This window comes from Astatotilapia calliptera, chromosome 7 (genome assembly GCF_964374335.1).
Source record: "Astatotilapia calliptera chromosome 7, fAstCal68.1, whole genome shotgun sequence".
NCBI classification, from domain to species: domain Eukaryota; kingdom Metazoa; phylum Chordata; class Actinopteri; order Cichliformes; family Cichlidae; genus Astatotilapia; species Astatotilapia calliptera.
This window is the reverse complement of record NC_137428.1, coordinates 34,369,676-34,396,022: the sequence shown is the minus strand read 5'-3', so window position 1 is coordinate 34,396,022 and position 26,347 is coordinate 34,369,676. Positions and strand designations below refer to the sequence as shown.

The window sequence follows — 26,347 nt, the reverse complement described above, 5'->3', positions numbered from 1 at the left end:
CTAACTCCCTGCTAACTTCTAACTCCGTTAAATGTCATAAATTCCGTTTTCATGGATGCCTGGATGCTAAACTCAATTGTTACACCTGGTAGAGCAGAACGCTGATCATTTTATTAAAGATGAAAGACTTTAGACAGTTTTTCAACTCTCAGTAATGCCATAGTGATCGTTTGATATATGGACCTGCAGCGGAGTTTAGGCCCAGACACGGCTAGTGATGTCAGACTTAACCGGATACGAAAGGGTGCATTTTTTGAAATGTGCTCCTGCAAAAAAAAAAATAAAAGTGGATCAAAATGAATGTTAGTGCCAATCTTTGGACCATCTTAAGGCCTAATTATAATAACACTCAAATATTACTTCAAATGTATTTTATGGAAAATATTTACGCTTTTTTCAGCTAAAAAACCAGTGCGCTCATGTAACGAAACTGGGATTTAAAGGGTTAAAACCTCCGAAATATAATTAAACTTTATATGAATATTTCAGGGAGAAGTAGTTTTAAAAGACTGACTAATTTAAAGTGGAAAAAAATATGAATATATAATATTTTTATAGCACAAACGTGGCTGTTTTGTGGCCTTATGCTGGGCTTACACTGTGCGATTTATGGCCCATTTTGAGACGATTTTTGAGTCGTTTTGGCGATCGGCCCGATTTTGGCCTTCATCGTGCATCGTGTAGTATACGTGGGGTAACGAGAAGCGATTAACACCTCACGACCAGGTCCTGATCCCTCGCGACCGTTGTGAGGGTGTCACCGCAGCTTCTCACACTGCGCACACGCAAACAAAAATGTCAGCGAAAAAGACGGCGCAGCACGGCAGTGCAGCGTGTGATCTGGACACAAGCGATGGAGGCACAACTTGTAGAACTATGGCAAGCTCATCCGAGCCTTTTCGATGTGGCTTCACAAAATTATCACGACCACAACAACCGTGAAAATAGTTGGATCTACACTGCTGCTCAATCACAGCTGCCTGATCAATGTTTTTCATTAGCAATTTAGCAAAGTTGATGGTGGTGGTGTGCGTGTCTGTGTGAGTGAAAGACAGAAAGGGAGAGCGAGCGACAGAATTTCTGTTGTAACCTTCATTTTATGGACGCACAGTGTGAGCACTCAGGTCGCATCAGGCCGTATAGTGTGAGACCCTGCATCGTGACCTACGAACTTCCAACCCCTGCAAGTCAATCGTACAGTTTGAGCAGAAGCTGAATAACACGACTGAAAAAATCGCACAGTGTAAGCCCAGCATTAGGAACATGAAAGGGTGCATTTTTTAAGGAACAACCAGGGGTTAAGTCTGATGTCATTAGCCGTGTCTGGGCCCAAACTCTGCTGCAGGTCCCAAAGTCACTCGATCACTGCGGCATCACTGAGAGTTAAAAACTGTTTAAATCCTTTCATCTGTAATAAAATGATCCGCGTTGCTGCTCTACCAGGTGTAACTAGTAAGTTTAACATCTAGGCATCCATGAAAGCCGAATTTATGACATTTAACGGAGTTAGAAGTTAGCAGTATGTTAGCTTGCTAGTTTCCATCTAAATATAACATACCATGTTCTTACTGAGGGATTTCTGAAACAAATTGGTAAAGGGTAAATGGCCTGTATTTATATAGCGCATCACTGAGAGTTAAAAACTGTCTAAATCCTTTCATCTGTAATAAAATGATCCGCGTTGCTGCTCTACCAGGTGTAACTAGTAAGTTTAACATCTAGGCATCCATGAAAGCTGAATTTATGAAATTTAACGGAGTTAGAAGTTAGCAGTAAGTTAGCTTGCTAGTTTCCATCTAAATATAACATACCATGTTCTTACTGAGGGATTTCTGAAACAAATTGGTAAATGATAAATGGCCTGTATTTATATAGCGCTTCACTAGTCCCTAAGGACCCCAAATCGCTTTACATATCCAGTCATCCACCCATTCACCCACACATTCACACAAATTAAGACGTACAGCTCTACTATCACTTCCAACATAAATGAAGACAGAAAACTAAACAGCAGTGATGTTTGTAGGGTTACTGAAGTCGGGCTAGCTGGTATGTAATGATGTGCTACTTGATCGCTAGCGACATAGCTATGTTAGCATAATATAAACAGTGAAGCTGGATGATGAACGCTAACTTTTTTCCACTCAATAAAAGTTAACGTGATTCCCGAAGGTTCAGGGCAAATGCAATCGCATGGCAGGATGCTGTAAACAGGCTGAACTTCATAATGACTGAAACTAGCACCACTGAAGGAACAATCAGTGTTGCCAACTCCTCAGTAAGGAAAATTGCTATTGGTTGTCCTAAAAGTCACTAGAAGTCACTAAATGACGTCATTGCCTAATTTGCATAATTGGTCATGCTAATGTGATTTAATCTAACCTACGTTGTTGAAGAGAGAAATAACATAGTGGAAGAGACAAGAAGTGAGTAAAAACATTGTAAATGCATTTAGAATTTATTTAGAACTATAAATTAAATTTCTTTTAGCAATTATTGTTTTTTAATGTCACAATTCCAACCCTGCTCCTTTACCCGGGCTTGGACAGGCATAAGTGACCCGAAATTGGCACTCTGGTGGAGTTACTGTGTGTGTGTGTTTATAAGTAGTAGTGGTGTGCGGATCGATCCTGAAATATCGATTCCTCCGATACCAATCATTTATGTTCTAGAATCGATTCTCACATTAAAATATCGATATTTTAGTAATTTAGGGTTAATTTGTAGTTTATCATTAACAGCAACACAGTGGAAAGAAACTGTAACATTCGGATTGTCTACATTCAAAGGAACTACTTCCTCTTCCGCCTTTCATAGTCATGTGTGAAATACGGCTGTATAAATGTCTGGCCGCCCCCTGGCGCACACTCACAACAATGGCTGAGCGTAATTGTGCGGACGTATTTTACCTCCACAAACAGCTGAGACGTGGTTTGCTATACATGTGGCAAAAAAAGTGCTCCAAGAGTGAGGTGTTGTGGCCATACTAGGGAGACATTCAAAAGGGCTGCTTGGGGGGGGGGCATTTCTGTACCTTTTACAGGGTTTATTTATCGGATAAAATATGTTAAATATCACCGTTATTATTGGCCGGCCCGGAAACAGCGGGGGTGTCCAAATTCAGAGGCTGCTTCCACCTGAGGACCCGCCCTTCGCGGTCTAAAGAAAGCCGGGTAGTACGTCACAGGCTCCATTGGTGGAGTGAAACTCTGCTGTCTGCTCCTTGCAATCTAAAATATAACCGGACACTGGCGTAAACTCTTCTGTTTAATTAGTTTTCTGTTTGATGTTTATTCGGCTGTGTGAAAACCCTGGAGGAACCCACCCGATGGATTAATAAAGTTAAATTTAATTTAATCTAATCTAATAATTTTAATCTCAGCCAAACTGATTTGCTCACGAACAAATAAAACACTGAAAAAGCCAAACAATAACATTTTTAAGTTATCAAAGTGACTTATATATCATGTTTAACCCGAGTAGCGAAAGCCCGTGGGGGATTGAAAACGATGTGTCAGTTGGCTCAGATATTTGAAGTTTACACAGCTACATTCTGTGTAAATATGTTAAAAGGTTTTTTGCGACCCAGAAAGAGAAATAAGAGTAATATTAAAACTAAGTAGCTGCCACCGTTGTTGGAAACTGGAATTGGCTGGGCCGCGCTATGAATTCTGCGATATGGTTTTTCAATGTTGTTGTCCGGGTGGAAAATCGGGAAAATTTCGGGAGAATGGTGGCTCCAGGAGATTTTTGGGAGGGGCACTGAAATTCGGTATTCTCCCGGAAAAATCGCGAGGGTTGGCATGTATGGTTGTGGCAACATCACTAACCTTGTCAAACACCTCAGAGTAAATCATATCACAGAATATGACAAGCGTATGTTGAGGCGAACTGAAGAAGAAGAGAGGGACAGGTGCTGCTAGGGCGAGACAGACGTCTCTCACGGAGTCCTTTAGTGCTGCAGGCAGGCAAGGTGTTCAGATAGCCACAACTTCAGTTTTTTTATTTATATATGATGAACTCTGCATTAAGTGATAAGAACAAGTAATCTGATGTCCTGCAATCATTATGATGCTATAATTTGAGATACAATAAATAAAATACGTTTTTGTACAAAGTATCGGTATCGGATCAGTATCGTCGATACCACCCTGAAAATTACTTGGTATCAGATCGGAAAGGAAATCAGTGGTATCACACATCACTAATAAGTAGTTTTAAACCTTGTGATCCACAAAACAGCATCACAGTAAAAGAAGAACTGACTGCGTTACAGTCAGTGCGGAGCAGCGGCTTCACTCATACGCACTTTAATTTGCAGTTTGGACGCATAGGTGTGAACGTCTCGTGCCCTGATAGCAGCTGGGGGAGGACTACCCAGATAGCAAGGAGACATTGAACAGATGTTGATTTTCCATCTGAACCATCAGAATCGTCAGGATTGAAATGTCAACACAAAACCAATGTTGAAACAACATTGAAATACTGATGAAACCTTACACTGACATTGAAATAACATTGATTCACTGTTGTTCTGTCATCGTTGATTGTTGATCTATTTATAGTTGACAAGGTGACAACAATCACGTTGAAAAACCATCGATTTATGGTTGAGCGGGAAATTAAAGCTGCTACCACTTGGACTATTCCGCAGCACCCCTATCACATTGGTACATCCCTCCAGGTAACCATTGTCTTGTACAGTAGAGCGGGACATTAGATTTACTCTCAGCGGAATTGACCGGAGAAGGCATCAGTTCATGCACTGCACTGGCCTGCACCACGATTAGTATAAGGTAAGAATGAATGACTTTTGTTCTATTCGTTATTTCCACGGTTGCATTTGAATAACAGTAAAAAAAAACAAAAAACTTGTTAATGTAAAGTTTCGGATAAAATGTGGGAGCCCGAAATTGTGTCTACTTTCATCTTACAATCCGGCAACAAATAAATTGCACTGCAAACAAAGTCTATCAACAAAGAAAACATTTTCGTTTCATACTTTTCCGTTATATTCCCTTACAAAGCTAGCTTTAACGCTTCGAGGGTTCCTTTGTTCTTGCCGTCGCCTCGGCGCTTGACCCAGACTTTCGCTCTGTAGTTGCTTTTTAGCATAGTACTACAAAAAAACTGTAAATCTGTGATATATGATTGATAAACGTAAAGGTAACTGTATAAATGTGTTCAATGACTTTGTTACTTTTAATGATTGGTGAGCACCCGCTTCGATTCGCACTCAATTCAAACTTTACGTTGCACGCTCACCTAACTTGCGTTTGCACCTTTTGTCCACACGTAAACTGCGTTTAGCATTTACGTGTGGACGAGGAAGACGGAGAAAACGCAGCGTCAAAGGTGTGCGCCTATTTTGACGCCACACTGTGCGCCATGTTTTTGTCTCGGTGCCATGAATTCCTACAATGGCAGACTTAGACAAAATACTGTTAATTTTATTATCTTCAGTGTTTAAATGCTTACATATACGGGTTTGCTTGTAATTGTTGCCTATATACATTTTAAGCTATTATTTATTATTTAGTTCAATCAATAGATCAAGTTTTGTAGTGACTATGAAATATATTGTAATTATCTGTTTCCTGTTTATCCTAGACAGGGCAAAAAAGGACTCCAAATTAAAAAAAAGATAAAAATGAAAGACTGGTGCATTGTGCAGTTTAGCACTGGTGGTACAGAAATAGTCCCTAGATCATGGATAAATGGGGAGAAATTGTCATGGCCTCCATATCCTCCGTGAGACACATTCAGGATCCACGACGCAGTAAAGAGGAGAGTTCATCCTGGTGCAACATGGCTCACCTATGCACCAGTCCGACTTCTAATAAGCCATGGTGGGTATCATCTGGATTGGTATTGTATAAATGTAACAATAACAAGTTTTTCGTGTCCTAATTTATGTCTGGCCATACATTGTGTTTGTACTTCCAGACACATTTCACGAAGCAGAACGCAGTCTTCAGAAATATCTAAGTGAACACTGTGATACGTCTGACCTTCAGTCCGAAGCTGAAACTCAGACCAGTCATAAAAGAAAGCACAAGTAAAACTTTTTTTATTTCACAAACATATCTTTGATTGCTAAGAATTTATGATCTTGTCTTTTATACATATCTGTGGTGCTTGCATACTGCAATATCACCACATAATATAGTCCAAAAAGTGGAAGCTTGTAAACTTTTTATAAATGCAAAGCCGTGTACACTTGTGCACTTCAAAAATCCCTTGTATACTGTACCTTCTTGCACATCTCCGTTTCCTGTGTGTGTTGTTATAAATCAAACTGTAACTTTAGGAAAAAATATTCCAAAAGCACATTTGTAATTACTTATGACCGTTTTCAACTTTTTTTCTTTAGACCAAATCCCCTGTACACATATAGTGACTCAGAGGATGAGCAGCCCACAAAAAAATGGTTTCCCCAGGCGCCTCGAGTGAAAATACCAGGTAATAAAATACTGTCTAGTGTCTTTGTACATATCTGTGTGTGACACAAGGAAACGTTTGACAAGTTGTCTGTATTGTTAAATACTTAAAAAAAATTTTATCTTTTTCTGTCAGACCTGACGAGAGCTGTTAACGAACTCCGTGAGGAGGTCAGAGCCATCCGCAATGAATCGGTAGATGCTGGGGTACTGCCTCTGGATTTGCCCTTGCACAACATTGAGGAGCTAAACAATGCAGAGCCAGCTCTTCAATCACAAGAGGCAAATAAGGCAATGGTAAGTATATAAAGGTTATGTACACTTTGTAACTATAAATTGTAATGGCTGTCAGATGTGATTTAAATACATAACAACGGCCTGTTGGTTAAACACACAAGCACTTGCATACACATTTAAGACATGAGACACGCTAATTCCATCTCTTAAAATGTGTCTATAGGTGAGACGCTTTGCCTTGATTGGAGCCTGACGCAGCAGTTAGGGGCAAACTCTATGTCCGAGTTTGTCTTTGCACAAGCAGTGCAGAAATGGCTCCGATACGCCCCAGATCGTTTGGGTGGGTGCAGGACGCACATCATGCAAAAAAATTACAAACTTCTGTGAATCATATAAACGTAAATAGGAAACTGTCTTTTAATAAAGTATTTAGCAAACGAAACATGCCTATTGACCTTTTTTTGTTTATTTTTTTTCTCTCTTACATCACATGCAATGCTTTCTTATTTTAGGATATTAATATTGACATGATACATTGTGAGACATTTGGTTTTTTTTTTATAAAGGGTGTCCAATTTAAGGAATAAGTACAATTATGTGTTTAGGTGGTTGAAGTATTGATGGAAACATGCAGTAGTTTAGTATTGGTTAAAATACCTATAAAGAGAGGTAGATTTCCAGTCATGATTTAACTGTTGTTTTAATAAAAAGCAACTGTGCGAAAGAGGTGGAAAATCAACACCATAGCTCAACAGTGTTTCAATATCAGAATCTGACATTGTTTCAATGTCAGCAGTATTAGAAAATATAACGTTGAATCAACGTCAGGTTTCAACATTGATTCAACATCAAAACCTGACGTTGTTTCAACGTTAAAAAAGGGTGCAAGAGTGACGTTAGGTCAACGTCACACTTCAACGTTGATTCAATGACACAGCCTGATATTGACTCAACATTGTTTCAATGTTTCCTTGCTATCTGGGTATCCTCCGTCCGTGAGCGCTTTGGCACTGGCGAGGTGCCCACGGCAGCACCACAGCTTATTTAGCGTAAAAGCGATAAGCATTTCACGTCAAAACGTCGTCATAAATAAGTCTCCAATAACACCAGAAAATGTCGCCAGATTTGTTGCTAGTCGCTTTTTAGAAAAAAAGTCGCTAAAGGGGTCTGAAAACTCGCTAAATATAGGCAACACTGGGAACAATGGGCTGGGAGCAGTAGCGGAGCTGGGGTGGGGGGGTGGCTTACTGGGCTTAAGCCCGGGTTGTTTTTTCAGAAGCCTGGCGTCTTTTGGAGTGTAATTTTTTCATAGTTAGATGCCTGGCTGACAACTGTATAAAACAAAAACTACACACAATATTGTAGTGCACACTGTGGGAATTTACGGCTGTGCGTAAATCCCCCCTAATATTGGTATGATCCGAGCTCAGACACTAAACGACTGAGCGAGGGGGCGGGGGGAGCTGCTGCCTGCGAGTTTGCTGTTGGAGAAGTGGAGACAGGCAGACAGAGGAAAACTGAAGTTCGACCAGGTACCAAAGCAAATCATTCATACTGTACAAATAATGTAAATATGACGGTGTATCACGAAAGATTGATATCAAACTGATCACTTGACCCATATTACGTTACTTGTTCAAGTGAATCAACAAATGGCGAAATGAAAAGCCGATCAACAACAATGCTGCTTCTTTAGAGAGTCTTAGCTTACGTGTGTTTATTTCATATTTTCAGTTGTTACCCTCCACGGCTAAATAAATCAGTTTCAGTAATGTACTGATATACAAGAATGGACATAAGGAGCTTCTTTCAAAGAAAAAACTCTGGTAGATGTTATTTTCTATATTATGCTTCGTATGTTGTTCAGTATATTTCTATGCAAAACAAGAGGAATTTCAATACACAGCAGTATATTCACAGTTTAAACCAGATATTTACGTACACTTTATGGAAAACACAAGAACATTTTTTTACTGTACAACATCAATTTAGAGCAGGGGTAGGCAACCTTTCTGATGGTGAGTGCCATTTAAATTTTCCTCAGAGGTCAGTGTGCCATATGATTGCATTAGCAATAAATTTAATAACGCTCTATATTAGCACTTACACACTATATAGAACTACTTTATAGAATTATATTTGTTCGAAGATGTTATCAGCGAATAGTTATCAGCTATTTTGAAACAAAAAGACACTTTTTATCCATAACAGCAAATGAATTGTACAACAGAAAATACAAATGCTATTTATGGTCTCCTCCCAAGAATGATAAGAAAAATAAACTGGGCCAATATGGCATGTCTGTTAATACAGAGACACACATGTTAATGTGATCTCTGGTCTCCCACTCAGAGACACAGGTCTCCGAGTGTCCAGCATTCAGACCTGAGGACACTCATGTGAGAGAAAATCTGCTCACACAGATATGTAGAGCCAAATACTGTCAATAAGGCCTCTGCAATGTTCTGAAGACAGTTAAACTTGTCAGGTAGTGATGTCCAGCAGGTGAAAATGAAAGCTCCATGAACACGCACAGCTGTGGATTCTAGCTGCTTCGATGTTGCATTAACTGGCATTAACCCAGCCAGTTAATGCGAGACAAACCCAGCTGCTCATTAAAGCTTTCTGGTTTGATCAGAAAATAAAACATTGGTCCATACACCTGAAAGTCCCAAAAATGCATTGTGTCTCGAGTCTACGGATGTATCCGTGTATTTCCGTGGTGCTGATGCTGTGCTGAGCGGAAAGCTCCTGAAGCTTTGAAGTGTCAGAATGTGGAAAACTAGCAACGTCCCTCTCACCAGTAGGCTAAGTTATTTTTAGCCAATTACAAGTTGAATCTGGTAGTTGGGGTTGTTAGTTAAGATACCGTCATTAAGAAGAGGCACAACTAATGTGTCTATGCGAGCTGATTTGCGATGTGATGCACCTTCTGAAGGATATAAAAAAAACAACAACAGCAATAGAATAATATTAAACACAAAGTGAACCCGTCTTCCTTCATTAAATAGGTTCTTTTAGATGTTAAGGAGGAATTGACTTAACCAGGCTGGCGGAGAATGAAGACAACCGGACACCTGCAGCAGATGGGGGAATCAGTGAACTTTTATTGAGACAGAGACAACCTCTCAAACAGCTCACATCAGGAGATTCCTCATATTTTCTGTGAGGATGGGTATATATTCTCTAAAACCTAAGGAGGGGGTTGTGAGGAAAGTGCTGCATTAGCAGAAAAACAACTCCATAAAAGGAAAGCGGCCTTGAGTGTTCTAGTCTCTTCGCTTGCAGATATCTTTCGCCTGCAGGATGAGGCGATCGCTTCTTATCGCTCTCAAGGCCAAAGTCGTGAGCACACAGTTGCACAGTAACTTTAAAGCTGTGAGCACATTTTTATTACACAGTTGCACAGTAACTTTAAAGCTGAACAATATTTAAAGCTGAATAATGTTTGATCAGATTATATTTTCTTCAAATCCCCCTTTTGACCCATCTTAAATGGGTCAACACACAAAAATAAGTAACATTCAAAGGAACACAGAGACGTGTCGAAGCCTGGCTCGAAAAACTCCTCGGGTCTTATCATTTGTATTTATCTGTCATTGCAGATGAGGAGAAAAGAGTCCAGGCACCACCCTGCCCAGGGGTCGGCTGCAAGCAGTCTCGGTTCCCGATGAAAGCAGTAACAGCTGTCCTGCACACACGGATACAACGAGTTAGTGCAACCAGGGTAGTGACACAAAATTAACAGTTCCTGTAACTCAGCAACCAAAAAGCATAAGTAATGATAAAAATGTGGAGAGTACAGAGTATACTATAATAATGAGAGATATAAACGTGAAAATGTGAAAGAATAAATCAACTGTAAAATAAACTCAGAACGGTAACTGCTAAGGACATTCAAAAGTGAATATGGTAAAATGTGAGGAATGGGTGTGGAATAAAACAATTCATATCCATTTGTGGGAGTACATATTCGCTCAGGCTTAAGTCCGGAGACCCTGAGAACATCGCTTAACCCTCACAACCCGACCAGACACAGTTCAACCAGATATATCCTTCAATAGGAATTGGGTGAGGGAAACAATTAATAACAAACCTAATACAAAACACCACAGAGAAACAACCATTCTAGAAGCATTTAAACAAGAGAAAGACGATAATGTTCGTCACCCTCACGATCAGAGTTTTCATCATCCGTTGGCGAGGAGGTGGGAAGTTGACTAGCCAATAAAGGCATCTGCCGGGCGAGATCCTTATCCTCAGGAGTGAAAGCTGTAACAATCAGTCTCTGGAAGAGGGATCGAATGCATGGAATACAACAGCAACCGCAGGTGACTAGGATAGCAACAAAAACTGAGATGGAAACTAGGATGGAAGCTACAAGGGCCTTATATTTGCCAAACATGTTAAGCCAAGAGTCCCACATGGCAGTATCAACGCCCGAGTGTTCCTTCATTTTAACAGTAAGAGCTGTGAGACCAGTAATAGCTTTAGTGAGGGAACCATCAGGAGCTGTGTTATTGGGGATATAGGTACAGCACTCCTGACCAAAAAGGCTGCAGACTCCGCCTTTTTCTGCGAGGAGAAAATCCGTTGCGACCCTGTTTTGGAAAGCCATTAGGGAAGTGGCAGATAACTGTGCATGCACAGCTTCAAAACCATCTCGAGTGTAATTAGCCAACAGTTGCACATTAAAGTGAATGTAGTTAATTCTGTCTACATTCGCATTTATTTCAACCATCCAAAGTATCGAGGCCCATCCTGCTTTAACCTGGTCTCGCAGTTTATATTCATCGGGGACCCCACGGGGTATACCTACAGCATCAATATAGGTTGGATTATGAGCTGAACCTGGGATTAGAGAACGTTTAGAGCGGCGTTCAGAGGAGGATGGGAGGCTAACTTCGTGTACTTCTATAGAGAGATCCACTGGAGTGACTAAAACAGGTAAAATAAGAGTTATGAGAGCGCAAAGACCTGACGCATCCCGAGGGAAACCATCATATAACTTGTTATTGCCACACCACCACCACAAATCAGCCCTAGCCGTAGGTCGGAAGTTTGGTTTCATAACAGTCATCTCAGTGCACCAAGAAGAGTTCAAGCTACCTAGTTTTACTGCATTGCCAGACAGGTTAATACAAGTGAAATTGTTCACAGCTACATCTGAAGAAAAGAAAGGTGGTTTATTAGAGACTGAGCGTTGAGTTTTAGGAAAGTGATTTTCCAGATATGAGCAATGACCTCGTTTTGTATTGTTCATAAGATGCAGGAGGCATGCACTATTGACTGGCGCCGGTACAACTCGTAAAGTGGGGCGGGCTCCCATACATACTATGCAGTCGGAAGCCGTCGTGTCAGCAGCTTGTTCAGCTAGTAGTAACCAGTTGTTTGTTGCTCCAGAAATACCGGTTAGAATTTGGAAGAGGTCATCTTTAGACATTTTATTTGTGTCTACAATGCGTATTCGGCCATTTCTCCCCCCGTTTGTATATGTCACCGGAGGGCCATTAAAGGTGGGATTATCATCTTTAACTACAGAGCTTGGAACTGCAGCAACGCTAGGGCATATTTCCATTTGCCAATACAGGGCGGTGCGATCAGTCCAAGGGGCAATTATAAATTGTTGACAGGAGGTCAAGGCCAGATCCTTTAGGGTAAAAATTAAGCCTGAAAGATCCGGTTTTTTTGCTATTCTGAGCATATTTTGGTTTCTCCAGTGCAAAGCCTGACCCCTAGAGTACTTTGACCAATCCAGGTCCGTTTCTGACACTAAACTGGACCACTTCCACTGATGCCAACCTCCCAGGGTTATATACCACACTGAGGAGGAGAGATGTACTGCCAGGTTAAAAAGATCCCCCCCTTGGTCTTTGGTGACGGGAGTGACTGGGAAGCTAGCGAAATCTATTTCAACTACCCAACTTTTATTGTTGGGGACACAAAGAGTAATCATTCTAGTCGTGCTTGGGGTACAGGAGGTAACCGTGTCTCGTTTCTTTCTAACTGGATCGGGCGTGGGCAAAACTGGAGAGGAAGTGGTGGGCAAGACCCTAGGGGCTACATTTGTCAGATTGGAACTTTCAGAAAGGGGCGAAGCTTTTGAACTTGAAGGTGTCAGAAGTGTCGGGGGCCCTTCACAGATCAGGATTATGCCAATGGGAATGAGACCCAGGGCCAGGAAGGAAACAAAGACGCAACATCTTTGCCTGCCTGTCATTTCAGGGGGAAAGGGCCAAGACATGTTTACTTAGCTTGGATGTCGTCCAATAGAGGATGATGGGGCAGAGAAAGGTGGTCCAGTTCCCCCCACCTCGCCAAGGGCGTGTTCTAGGAGTTAAAGAGCAACAAAAAGTATCAGTGACACAACTTTAAATGAGCTTTCAGCGGTTAAAACTATTGCAATGTAAAATGTAAATCTTAAAAACTCAAGCCAATATAAAAGCAAAGTCATAAAAGATGTTAAAAATAAAAAAATAAAAATGTTTAGTTCAGTGTGAAGAACACCCCCTTTTGTAACCAGCCGGCTTGTAGGTTGAGCTTTGGCTCCCTCAAGTGGTTGGTGATGCTGTTGCAGCCCCTTCTGACAGGTCCTTCTGCACCTCTCTCAAGGTTCTTCCTGGTTCGGTGGCAGCAGCGCACTGTGTGTAATGAAACCAGGTGTCACCTTTACCTTCGAGCCTGACAGCGTGGGAGGTCCGCTCTGTTATGCGGTAAGGGCCTGTCCAGCGAGGCTCAGCCCACTTTCTCTTTGTGACTTTCAGGAGGACGTAGTCCATTCCAGGTGTAGCCGCCTCTTTCAGCTCTTGCTGGTTTCTTTCAGCGACCTGTGAGGAATACTGGGCAACAAAACTGCGGAGCATGTTATAATATGTCCTCGGATCGAGGTCTGAATCAGCTTCATCCGACATTAACAGGCGAGAGGAGGGGCCAGGAAAAGGCCTGCCATGCTCCAACTCAAATGGAGTGTAACCAGAGGTTTGATTTACTGAGCATCTTATGGACATTAATGCAAGAGGCAATGCTTTAACCCAATCTAATTTGGTCTGTGCACAGATTTTAGCCAATTTAGTTTTTAGAGTTTGATTCATCCTTTCCACTTTCCCCTGGGACTGGGGGTGGTAAACTGAGCCAAACTTATGTTTCAAACCTAATGCGGCTTCAACCCTCTGCAGATCGTGGTTCCTGAAATGTGAACCATTGTCCGACCTTATGACCTCGGGAAACCCATGCTGTGGTATATAATGATTAATCAGACACTTCACCACAGTTCTACTGTTTTCACTTGCTGTCGGCCAGGCTTCTGGCCAACCTGAAAATGCATCCACAGCCACCAGCAGGTACCTGTAACTACCTACTCTGTCCACCATGTCTGTGTAATCAATGATTATTTCTTTCCCTGGGCAAAGTGGGATGGGGAAGTACCCTGCTATTGGCTTGAAGGCGGGCTTGATTCCAAATTGGTTGCACTCCTTACAGGTTTTAACCATGTATTTTGTCATGTCTTTTAAATAAGGGTGCCACCAGACGGCTAAATTTCTCATCATTTGTGCAGGTCCCACATGCCCCACTCCATGTGCCTCTTCCATTGCTGTCTGTCTGACCCCTGGCGGTAGAATGGGCCTTCCATCTGGGCCACGCCAGACGTCTGTGTTTGTGGCCCCTCTTGTTACCCATAATGATTTTTCCTGGGGGCTGGCTTTGTCCTGTAACTCTCTGATTGTGGCTAGGCCTAGTTGTATGGGTGGTCTTTCTGGAGGGGGTGTGGCTTCTGGGTCCATTACCATGATCAGGGAGGGTAAGTAACCAGCTGTCTGCTTAGCTACTAAGTCGGCCTGTTTGTTACCTAATGCCACTAAATCCAATCCGGCACTGTGTCCTTTGCATTTTACCACTGCCACCTTAACAGGTAACAACAGTGCTTCCGCTAATTCCCTCATTTCCATCTCATGTTTAATAGGCTTTCCGCTGGCTGTCAAAAAACCAGCTCTTAGCCACTGCTTGAGCTCCACATGCACTGCTCCCACAGCATAAGCTGAATCACTGTATATATTCACTTTCTGTCCCTTTCCCATCCTTAAGGCTTCAATCACCGCTCTCAGTTCAGCTCTCTGTGCAGACTGTTGTCCTGTCAACTGCTCTGCCTTCACTGTTTTCCATCTCATGTCTGTCTGTTCCACTATTGCCCATGCAGCCTTCAACATTCCACTTTCAGTTCTGAAACAACATCCATCTGTGAACCAATCTTTTTCTGCATCCATTAGAGGTTCTGCCTGCAAATCTGGCCTGATTTTCTCCTGTACCTGCACAACCTCTTCACACATATGTGGTTCCCCCGATCCCATGTGATCAGCCATGTTTATGCCTTCATGTGAGTAGGTGATGTGTGGTGCTTCCAAAATGGTACTGAGGCGTCTCTGCCTGAGTGACGTGAGTGTGAAGGCCTGTGAAGAGACGTAGGCCACCACACTGTGTGATGTCAAAATTTTTAGTGGGTGGTTCATCACTATGTGTGCTGTTTTCTGAATGATTTTTGCAAGTCCAGAAACGTGTTGTGTGCACGGTGGGTGGCGTTTTTCAGTGTTGTCAAGCATTACGCTTACATATGTCAACACTTTTCTCTCTCCCCCTTTTTTCTGGAACAGGATACCATTAATATGGGTTCCAGTTCCAGAAACATCAAGATGAAAAGGCAAAGCATAATCTGGCACAGCAAGGTCAGAGGCGACAGAAAGCTGTTGTTTTAACTTTATAAACGCCTGTTCTGTTTCTGTAGTCCATGAGAGGGGAGCAGAGAGGTTTCTCATGCCTTGTTCATTTACCAAAGCGCGCAAAGGGGAAGTAAGGCCAACATAGTCTGGGACATAGGTCCTGCTGTAACCAGTCAGGCCCAAAAATGACAACATGTCTTTTACAGTTAGAGGTTTTGGATGGTGCAAAATGGAGTTCCTGTGTTCTGGGGACAAGGAAATACCGGACTGTGAGACCATGCGGCCTAGAAAAGAAACCTGTTTTCTTGCAATCTGTAGTTTGGTTTTGCTCACTTTAAAACCTGTGTTGGCCAGGTGTTGAAGTACCACTCTGGTGGCCTCCAAACAGATGTCAGCCGTGGGGGCAGACAGCAAAATGTCATCCACATATTGTATTAACATACAGTCAGATGGTAGTGGGCAGGTTTGTAAAAGTTCTTTCAAACACTGATTAAACAGTCCTGGGGAGAGGGCAAATCCCTGTGGTAAGCGAGTGTAACGCCATTGTCGGCCTCTAAATGTAAATGAGAAAATGTCACGCAGTGACTCACGAAGTGGGAGGCAGAAAAAGGCATTAGCCAAGTCAATGCAGGTGAACCAGGCATGAGATGGTGGGAGGTTGGTCAAGGCAACATAAGGATTAGGCACAGGCAAAGTAGGAGTGCCAAGTAAGGCATTAATCCTTCTCAAATCATGTGCCATTCTGAACTTCCCCGTGCCTTTTTTCTCAACGGGTAGGATGGGCGTGTTCCACTTAGAGCAGGAGGGCTCCAGGACACCGGCAGTGACCAAACCAGAAATTGTTTCTGCAATCCCAGCCTCAGCCTCCGGTTTGTGTGGGTACTGAGGCTGCCACAAAGGGGTAGCAGATGACAGTTGAAAAGAGACTGGCTCCACATCAACTAAACCTACATCTGTGGGTCCAAGGGACCACAAACAATCTGGAAGAGAGTCGAGTAAAGGCGCAGCATCACAGTGGTCTGTGTGTTCTCTGCCATGTGACCCGCTGACCACTCTATGTTGCAGTGTTGAGGAATTAAAGCAATCATTTAAAATTTGGTATGTGTTGGTAGATGGAGAAAACAAAACCTGTGGGAGTTTTGTAGGTGTCCAGTCAGTGGCCGCAAGGGAACGTTTAACCATTCCACCCAGCTCCTTAGCCTGGTGTCCAGGATGTAAGGCCAGTGACACATGGGGAGCTGCCTCATCAGACATCATGTACCACTGTAATTGATCTGTTGTAAAAGTAACCGCTGCTGCCACTCCCTCCGGTGCCGCAAAAATGCATGACATGTTCAAAGACCAAGCCCGCCCCTCACACTGCTCTTGGAACATGTGCTGGTACCAGGTGGTGTCATGCCTGTCATAAAACAGTGTAACATGAGGTGGGTCAGGGGGAGGGACATAAGGATGCAGGAGTGAGAGCCACGGCCGCCATTGCTGAAAAGCAGTCCAAACTCCTGGTTCAGCAGGTGTTTCAACTTCCAATAATGCCCAGTAGATGTCAGCAGAGTCCGCTAAACAGGAGGAGGGTTGCAGCAGAAACTGACCACCTCCCTCTGGCCCATTAGAACAGGGAAGCACAACACCAGTAGGGAGAGTCACAGTTAGGCCTTGTGAAGAGCAGAGTATTGTGGCTCCTAATTTAATCAACAAGTCTCTTCCCAGTAAATTCACAGGCGCCTGTTTTGAACAAACATAGCTGTGTAACAAAGTCTGATCTCCAACCGTTGTGGGGAGAGGCACGGTGTAAGGCAGAGTTTTAGGTTCCCCAGATATGCCCACCACTGTAATCACTGTGTCAGTAAGTCTTTCACGAGCAACATCCTTAATGGTGGAGTACGTAGCTCCAGTGTCCACTAAAAAGCTGCTTCTTCTTTTATCTACAGTTATGGACAGCATAGGGTCCGCCGTTGTCCCTTCACCGTCCTGGGCAGTCTGTGGGGTGTCCTATAGCTGGGGACCACCCTCGTAGTACTCCCACCCCATCACAGGCATCTGTGGGGCCGGGGGCACTTCAACTAAAGCACCACGAGGTCCACCTCTGTGGCCAGGATGCTGATAGGGCCCACCACGGGCTCCCCTGCCTCTTCCAGCAGCCGGGTTCAAAGGGCACGCTTTAGCCCAGTGTCCAGGTTGTCCACACCGGAAACAAACATACATCTGGCCTCCCCTACCACCTCCCATCTGACCTCTTCCCCTGAAACCACCTCTGTTTCCTCCAAATGGGGAACCTCTCTGCCCATAAGGGGCCGGTGAGTGATAAGCACCATACTGGGGGGGCTGTGGATCAGCTGGCCACGGGTTCGGATACAAATCAGGGGCAACTGGACCAGGAGGGGGAGCCGCAGCGGCCACAAGCTGCTTTTTAGGCTTGTCACCTTTTCCACCCAGGTCGTTTTTCGCTTTCTGCAGCTGAACCTTCAACAGTTGCAACTGTAAATCTTCGACGCTCTCCGCTTTATCATCAGACTTAATCTGCACTTTGTTAAGATTAAAAATCAAATGTTTCTTCCAGATTGCAAAGTCACAGTCCTGCAAATCAGGATTATCCTCCATTTTCTGGCTTACTGACTCCGGAATGCCCCTCAGCACCGCCCTTCTAAACCACATGCTCTGTGAACAAGTCCTACTGGGGTGATGACCTGTATGGTTCACCCAGTCTTCAACAGCCTGATTTAGATAATGGGTGGGATTTTGCTTTTCCTCCCATTTAAATTTCTGTAAGGTGCCTTGATTTTTGGGTGGGAATTGTTTGCGCAGGGCCGGTCCAATAAACCTCAAGGCCTGCATTAGTGGCACCTCGTTCTCATGCGTGGTAGTACCCGCATTTTGTTCCAGATCCGCTGCCTGAGATCGGGATGTGCACCTAGTTATAATAGCTCTAAAATCTCCCAGTGCGAGGTCCTGTCCAGCTGTGTATTTATCCAAACCAGCTAACCAGGCATTCCCTCCCTCCATTATGTCAGGGAGTTTGTCCACTAGGGCCTGGACATCTCCGAATGAATAAGGTTGATACACTGGTCTACGTTGCGCTTTAGTCTGGACCAGGGGAAACATGCCTGGAGGCTGAGGCACAGGGCCCTTAGATCTAGTCTGATATCCTAAACTGTGAGGGGTAGAGGGGGGTGTATTGTTAAGGTCACTGAGTTCATCATCAGTATCCTCAGTTTTTCCCCCGCCTGGTGGGGTAGCAGTGTCAGCAAAAACGTGGGCTAAACTCATCTGTGTTTCCGGATCCTGACGGCCCACCAAAGACATGTTAACTGTGACATTTGGTGAAGTGCCAGGCTCAGTTTTTGCAGTAGCGGTCAGATCTCCTTTAACAGCGACGGGAGTGCTGGCAAATGGGTTGGACCGGGAAAGAGGGGCTGACGCAACACGATTATTCACCTGGACCACTGACCTACGTTCATTTAAGCAGCTGCGTAATGCTGCTTCTAGATCAGTTAATTGTTGTTCAGTGGGTTCCTGTCTGTTCATTCGAACCGCAAATGGTGCGCTCGCAAATGGGTCAGTTAGGCCCTCAGATCCGGTTCCAGAACAATGGGAGATGGAAGAGGGGGCTCTACTACTAGCTGAGGGTGTCGCCGACAGAGAGGAGCTTCCTGGGCAAAAATGCTTGGTATCTATGGGAGTTGGAGCTACGGGCGGTTCTTCTCCAATAGTCATTATTCCACCAGAGATATTAAGTACCGGATATATGCCTGCCGAGGGAGGAGTCTGGACTGAGGCAGAATAGGGAGGTGGCTGAGACCTATTTTTCTTCATGTGTGGTTTTGCAGTTTCCCATAAACACACCCAGTGATTAAATTTAGCTTTGCGGCCTGCGTGCTTATCTGCTTCCTTTCTGTGTCTCACCCCGCTTATCACACCTGCACCTGCTGCTGCTGAGTTGGCTTCTTCCTCTTTCTCTTTTGCCTGCATAGCCTTATTCTGCCAAATTATTCCCCAATTACCACTACTCCCCTCATTCTTTCCCTTTTCTTTCATTAACCTTTCAGCTGTTTTCCTCAATGACTCTTTCTGCTTTTTTGCTTCTTTAGGCTGGTGTGTGGAGTTGATGACTGTCTCAACACATGTTAATTGTTCTCCCAATGTGCTAAGAATAACACCGGGACCCCAACCATCATCATTAGTTTGTCGATCTAATTCTCCATCCATTTTACTGTCAATGGAGGAGTGTTCTTTTATTGATTTTAAAGGAGAATTTGGGCCAGCTGGGTTTCTGCCTCTGTTAGGCACTAATCAGCTGGGGCGCTGCTTTAAAGGTGAGTCAGCACTGAAATATCCCTTCAGGTGTTACCAAGCTTCTACCAAACCGGAGTCTGGCGGGTAACCTTGCCTAGAGCTTCCTGATAGGGGTGCTAGTTGGTTGTCACCTTGTTCACACGTCTCATTCACACTTCATACATTACCTGCAGTCACTCATTACCCTCCTTATGTATGTAATAAATGTGTAAAAAAAATTCTATGTGTGGTGTATTATTTTAACCAAAAGAGGAACCTAGTTCCTTTAATTGTGTAATCTGTGAACACGGAGAACCAAACTGTCCTGCCCAGTGTTCCACAGCAAGCATTCAGCGTGTATTTATGTGTGTCCAATATCAAACAGAACATCAAAACATTTAAAACACTAAAATCATCGGGGTTTTAAGAAGAGATCCGTTTTCTCCTATTGATCAAAGGGACCTCTCCTTTTGGACTCCAACCAGTACTTCTCTTTTTTAAGTTTTAGAGGATCTTTTCTAATAAAGTCCTCTGGGCCTTCCTAACCCTTCTGTAGTTTAGAGAATATTACTAAAAAATATTCTCAAGGCCTTTAACCTTTTAATTTGTTTAGAAAGGCGTTACTAATAAACCCTTTCAAGGTCCCAGACCTGCTGAGGTATTTATCCGACACCGGAGAGCGACCCGTCGGCCGCAACCGTGGTCAGACCTCAGTTCACTCTTATCTTTATTCACTTATTCACTTATTTCTTATTCACTTATCTCTTATTCACTTGTCTGATTCTCAGCAAGCCTTAAGTAAGCCAGACAATTTTGGTTATGAATTACTAGGAGTTTGGACACTAAGTATTTTTATAATGTTCAATATAGCAGAAATAAAAGGTCTGCTTACCTTGTTTTTGTGTGCACACAGCTTTTGTCCAAACTCCGTTCACTCAGACCACGGCTGATGTCCTCCCCCCCGTTCCAGTTTGGCCTGGAGCGGATCCTGTTCCGTGACGCCAATTGAAGGATATAAAAAAAACAACAACAGCAATAGAATAATATTAAACACAAAGTGAACCCGTCTTCCTTCATTAAATAGGTTCTTTTAGATGTTAAGGAGGAATTGACTTAACCAGGCTGGCGGAGAATGAAGACAACCGGACACCTGCAGCAGATGGGGGAATCAGTGAACTTTTATTGAGACAGAGACAACCTCTCAAACAGCTCACATCAGGAGATTCCTCATATTTTCTGTGAGGATGGGTATATATTCTCTAAAACCTAAGGAGGGGGTTGTGAGGAAAGTGCTGCATTAGCAGAAAAACAACTCCATAAAAGGAAAGCGGCCTTGAGTGTTCTAGTCTCTTCGCTTGCAGATATCTTTCGCCTGCAGGATGAGGCGATCGCTTCTTATCGCTCTCAAGGCCAAAGTCGTGAGCACACAGTTGCACAGTAACTTTAAAGCTGTGAGCACATTTTTATTACACAGTTGCACAGTAACTTTAAAGCTGAACAATATTTAAAGCTGAATAATGTTTGATCAGATTATATTTTCTTCACTTCTCAGATTAATTCAGTGCATGTCGTGCCCAGGGCTGGACTGGGACAAAAAAACAGCCCGGGCTGTATTTCTTTGTGCCCCCCTTTCCCTGTTAATGCCGCCACCCCACCTGGCCCCCTGGCAAAACTTTGCTAGACCCACCCCTGCACAGTTACCAGCTGTCAGCTACTTAGAAAATGATATTGGTGTTATTTGTCTCTCAGCAACAGTTCATAACTTCCCTTCAACTCATTCATGTCACCTAAAAGGTAAACCTGTTTCTCCATCACCTGTTCAGCTCTGATGGTTCAGTAAGGACATCTCCTGGTTTCATCTTCATGTTTCCCTCTCACCACATATCCAAACCGATATCATGACCAGCAGCTTTTACAGCTGTGGCTCCAGCAAACATCAGCTGATACTAGAAATTAATATTAAATAAATTCTAACAACAGCTGATCAAGCTTAAACGTGCTGCTGTTGTTTAGCGTGACATCCAGCAATTTCCTCTTTCTGGCGCAAAGTGAGCGATAAACAAACAAGAGAGAAAAGCTGATCAGCTGATCATTGATCAATTTCATGATTAAAGTAGCAACAGGAGAGAATGGGAGGAGAAGAGGCAGCTGTGCAGCAAAGACAAAGAATAACTCCACCTTTGTGTCTTTTTTCATTGTAGCTGAAATCCGGGACAAACTGCGTCCCCTCTCAGCTCAACATGAAACGCACAATAATTTCTCTGAATGCGGGACGATTCCGTCTTTTTACGGGGCGGTTGGCAACTCTACTAACTAACCTTATGAATAAAACAAAGTTCACTATCAGTAACATAGTAGCACCCACCCAGCTGTATAGAAACTCCGTCATGCTAGCTAGTACGCAGTACGAGTTATTGTAACTGGCTGTAAAAAGTCAGCACAACGAAAATAAACTCCACCTAAACTTGGTTTATATCTGACCCAGATAGACTGCAGGCCATAACTTCTTACCTGAAGTTCAGTTCACCTGACACTCGGACCGCCCCGCCTCGGGTCTCTCCTCCTCCTGCCTCCAATCTCCCTCATCCAAGTGCTGGCCTCCACCACTTGTTAATTTTACTGAATCTGTGGAAGCTCCGCGATGCCACTACCAAACAACTGAGTTATTTTTACACACCGGCCAGCATCTGGCCAATCCAACACCTTTCATTGTTTATACCGTTACAAAAAATATATAAAAATCATCGGGCCACCGAGCAAATGCCCGGTATGCCCGATGGCCAGTCCAGCTATGGCCGTGCCATCAGTTAACCCTTTGCGTGCCAACTATGGCACGCGTGCCCAGGGTTGCCGACCCCTGATTTAGAGTAAACTTGTTTTGTTTTGGATAAATAAATATTGAAATATCTTTTGAATTAGTTAAATGTCAGAATAAAGAGAGACAGAGCTGTCTATTTTTTATCACTTTCATCAAATGTAGGAGTACATATACACCAAGTTTGTTGTTAATTAATAAGAAACTCCAGACGATTCCATTCTGAGCTGAAGAAGCTTCTGATAGGTTAGTAGAGTCCATGTGAGTAAACTGGTGGCACACCTGTGGATGCATATAAGGCAAAACACAGCCTGTTTCTATGACATGGGAAAATCAAGAGATGTCAACCAAAACACCAGGAAAAGAATTGTGGACCTCCATAAGTGTGGCTCAATTTTGAATACAATTTGGTGCCATGTGCAATTAAGAAATACAGATAGTTTCTCTCTTTACTCTTAAAGTTAACAATTATGTTTTTTTTATATTTATCAACCTAAAAACCTGTTTTCAACTGTATATTTGATGATGTTGGTGTTTGGCTTGATTGTCAGCACAAAGAGGGAGAGAGAGAGGAACAGAGAGGGAGATGGAGAATGAGGACAAAACAGAAATGGAACAAGAGCAGGTGAAACAGACATGTAAGTAAATATGGTTTGTTTCCTGAGCGCAGAGCTGCTGGTGCTTGTTTCCCTACAGAGCACTTTATAGGCAAACCCACTTTATCAGCGGCTGATATTCAGTCACTGGCACATAGCTTTGAACCCTCTGCTGAGTTTTAGCTCTCAGTTGAGTTTAAACAGGTTTTAAGCCTTCAAGGCGTGATTGTAGATGCCGTACAGGTGAGTATTTCTCACCTGCAGTGGCATTGCAGGCCACGCCCCGTCACAAGCATTTTCTATTTAATTGACTATGTGCACGTTAGCATATGCTACTTCTGGTGCGGAAACTCCTGTGGGGAGCTTTGTTTCCGGTGTCCTATTCACGCCCTGTTTACGGTCCAAAACAAGTTAAGCAAATGAATGAATCAAACAGCGATTTACATTTCTATAGATGTCTTAGGCATTTACCCAATATATCCGTAAATGATGTTCATCGACTTGTCAATATTTTTTCCCCGTAGCCAATTTTATTTTTTGACGGTGCAAAACGTTTGGTGGACATCGTGGACATACAGTACTGCACTTCAGAGTCACACCGCTAGCGATCGATGCAGCGATTCTGTACTGTACAGGAGAGACGTCATGGAGGAGATCGTCTGCAGCGATCAGGATGCGGGACACAATGTGATGTAAAAAGAAGTAAGCATGCAAACTTGCACTAAAAAACTGCAAAACAGCGAGGTGAAAGGTGAACCGCGTTATTAGCGAGGGACCGCTGTAATTTTTAAGGTAAGTCACAACATACCCTTCGTAAATACTAATGTATAGAAACCGTTACCAGCAATCATTCATTTTTTGTGTGGCTTTTTTCACGGTTTGTTAACATGCTGTGTAGGTGTGTACTTGACTAGCTGATCTCGACATAATGGGAGAAACATCTGGTTTGACTGTTCTTCACCTGTAGTTTGAATGCTGAACATTTGCCTGTTTAAATCATAAGAACTGTCACTATACAGAGATGTGCTTCTGAATGTGGATGATGTGTCTTCTGCATGCAGTAATGCAGTTCTGCTTGTGTTGAGTGATGTAAACAACTGATCGATCTAAACGCTTTATACATCAAAATTGATCATTAGATTTTTTATGACACAACAGTGGTGAGTGTTCCCACCTTCTGGTCTTTGTAACTTAACACGACCTTTCCATTTTTCGAGTTTTGGACATGATTTAGAAGTTAGCATTTTCTCGTGCACAGGGTCAATTATAAACTTTGTCTAAATTATGTCCTGGGTTTTAACTATTTAATAATAAAAAGGAAACACAAAAAACACTGAAGGTCATGAAAATTAATTGAGATTTAGCAATTCAAGAACACACCCACCTTATTTATTGAAAAGTATTGGTATTGGTATCGGCGATACAGGTCCGTATTTACTTGGTATCGGCTCAATACCAAAATATGCAGTATCGCACACCACTACGGAGCATTACGGCTATTGTAGTCAGGAACCTCGCGGAGTAATCTGGGTCCAAAACTCCGTCTGTTTCAGGTCCCAAAGTCAAACGAACACTGCAGCATCACTGAGAGTTAAAAACCATCTAAATTCTTTCACCTTTAATAAAATGATCAGCGTTGCTGCTTTACCAGGTGTGACAATTAAGTTTAACAGGCCAGGGATCCATGAAAACAGAATTTATTAAATTTAATGGAGTTAGAAGTTAACAAGAAGTTAGCTTGCTAGTTTCTTTTTTATTTAATGCAAAATTATATTTTGTTTTAATTTACTTTCAAATTCTTCAGTTGCTGAATGGGCTGCATAGTTTTCAAAATTGCATAGTTCAGAATAGCTATAATTGTACCAGATGGTTGCATTCAGTTAAGTTGGACTAGACTGTAATACAAACCGTTCAAGTTTGTCAACAATAAAACTGACTGAAATGAGAGAAAGACTGAGTGCGAGAATTTGATATTAGATAAAATGAATATTGATAAAGTTTACCTTTATGTACAGACTCTGAATATCGCAAAATATTTTTAAAAATTGCAATAATATCGTATCGTGCGTTAAGTATTGTGATAATATAGTATCGTGGGATGTATGGTGATTCCCACCTCTACTAAACAGTAAAGCTGGAGGATGAACGCTAACTTTTTTCCAAGTTCCAAGGGTTCCCAATAGTTAGGGACAAATGCAGTTGCATGGTAAGATGCTGTAAACGGACCAAACTTCAGTTGGGAGAACAACTGAGATAATCCATCCACAATACGAGGTTAGTCATTAATACACTGCAACAACATGGGAATAGAGCAGCTGCAAGAGAATTCAACATTAATGAATCAATAGTACGGAAGTGGAGGAAGCAAGAAGAATGAATTGAGTAAAGTTTGACTTATCTGACTGTTTTGTTTCGCTTAATGCACCTTATAATCTGGTGTGCCTTGTGGTACAAAAAATACGGTACGCATTACCATTTTTTTTTGTTGTTGTTTTCCTGTCATGCCTGTTTCATTCATTCTGGAAGTACCGTATCCACTAGGTCACTGACTCTGGGAGAGACCAATAGTTATCAGTAGTGTAGGAGAGAAAGGGACAGGTAAAACACAGAATAGTATATTTTACCAATTATGTAACTGTTATACCTAAAAGAAAAAAAAATCTTTGTTTTGATAATGTGGTTTCAAGATCTAATATTTGTGATAGAGATGGACCGATCCGATATTACGTATCGGTATCGGTCCGATACTGACCTAAATTACTGGATCGGATATCAGAGAGAAATAAAAAATGTAATCCGATCCGAAGTGTCACAAAATCACCTCACAAACCGCGCTACTTGGCGTAACCCAGCTCGGCGCATCGGAGCAGTATGTGTCACGTGATAGAGCGGCTGTTGTCTGCGAGACCTGTCGGTGGTCTGTTGGAGTATTTGGAGCTTCGCTACACGCTACATACACGCGGCATTTCATCTCGGCGAAAACTATCCCAGAGAAGTAAAACAAGTGTGTAAGTTCATCCCTGAATGTTTGCATAGTATTTCCACGTTAAGCTTAATAACTGATAACTGATATATTGAGCCCCAGCTGGACTGGCCATCGGAGTTCTGTATTGAGGTGAAAAGGAAGCGATTTGTCCCGTACTTCAGCTAGAATTAAAAAATAGACATTTTTGTCTTTGCTGCGCAGTTGCATCTACTTCTCTCATTCACTCCCCCTTCCTCTCCTGTTATTACTTCAAGCATGAAACTGATCAATGATCAGCTGATCGGCTTTTCTGC

At 42.7% G+C, this 26,347-nt stretch overlaps 2 protein-coding genes and 1 long non-coding RNA gene across 3 annotated transcripts; 1 reads left to right on the top strand and 2 right to left on the bottom strand.

The window, feature by feature from the left end:
- The first annotated feature begins 4,379 nt into the window (after window positions 1–4,379).
- On the top strand, window positions 4,380–7,119 carry LOC113037393 (uncharacterized). Its single transcript, XR_013910490.1, has 6 exons — window positions 4,380–4,796; window positions 5,611–5,849; window positions 5,947–6,058; window positions 6,374–6,462; window positions 6,577–6,737; window positions 6,901–7,119. It is a non-coding gene; the product is annotated as an uncharacterized LOC113037393 (long non-coding RNA).
- A 2,645-nt stretch (window positions 7,120–9,764) lies between these two features.
- Window positions 9,765–17,349, bottom strand: LOC145430080 (endogenous retrovirus group K member 18 Pol protein). The gene has a single exon (XM_080304448.1). The coding sequence runs from the start codon at window positions 17,327–17,329 to the stop codon at window positions 13,229–13,231; it is 4,101 nt and encodes a 1,366-aa protein (XP_080160574.1). The 5' UTR covers window positions 17,330–17,349; the 3' UTR covers window positions 9,765–13,228.
- Window positions 17,350–17,372: 23 nt separating this feature from the next.
- On the bottom strand, window positions 17,373–21,208 carry LOC145430081 (uncharacterized). The gene is made up of 2 exons (XM_080304449.1): window positions 20,776–21,208; window positions 17,373–20,645 (listed from the first exon to the last, which is right to left on the bottom strand). The coding sequence occupies exon 2, from the start codon at window positions 19,589–19,591 to the stop codon at window positions 17,378–17,380; it is 2,214 nt and encodes a 737-aa protein (XP_080160575.1). The 5' UTR covers window positions 19,592–20,645; window positions 20,776–21,208; the 3' UTR covers window positions 17,373–17,377.
- Between the last annotated feature and the right edge of the window lie 5,139 nt (window positions 21,209–26,347).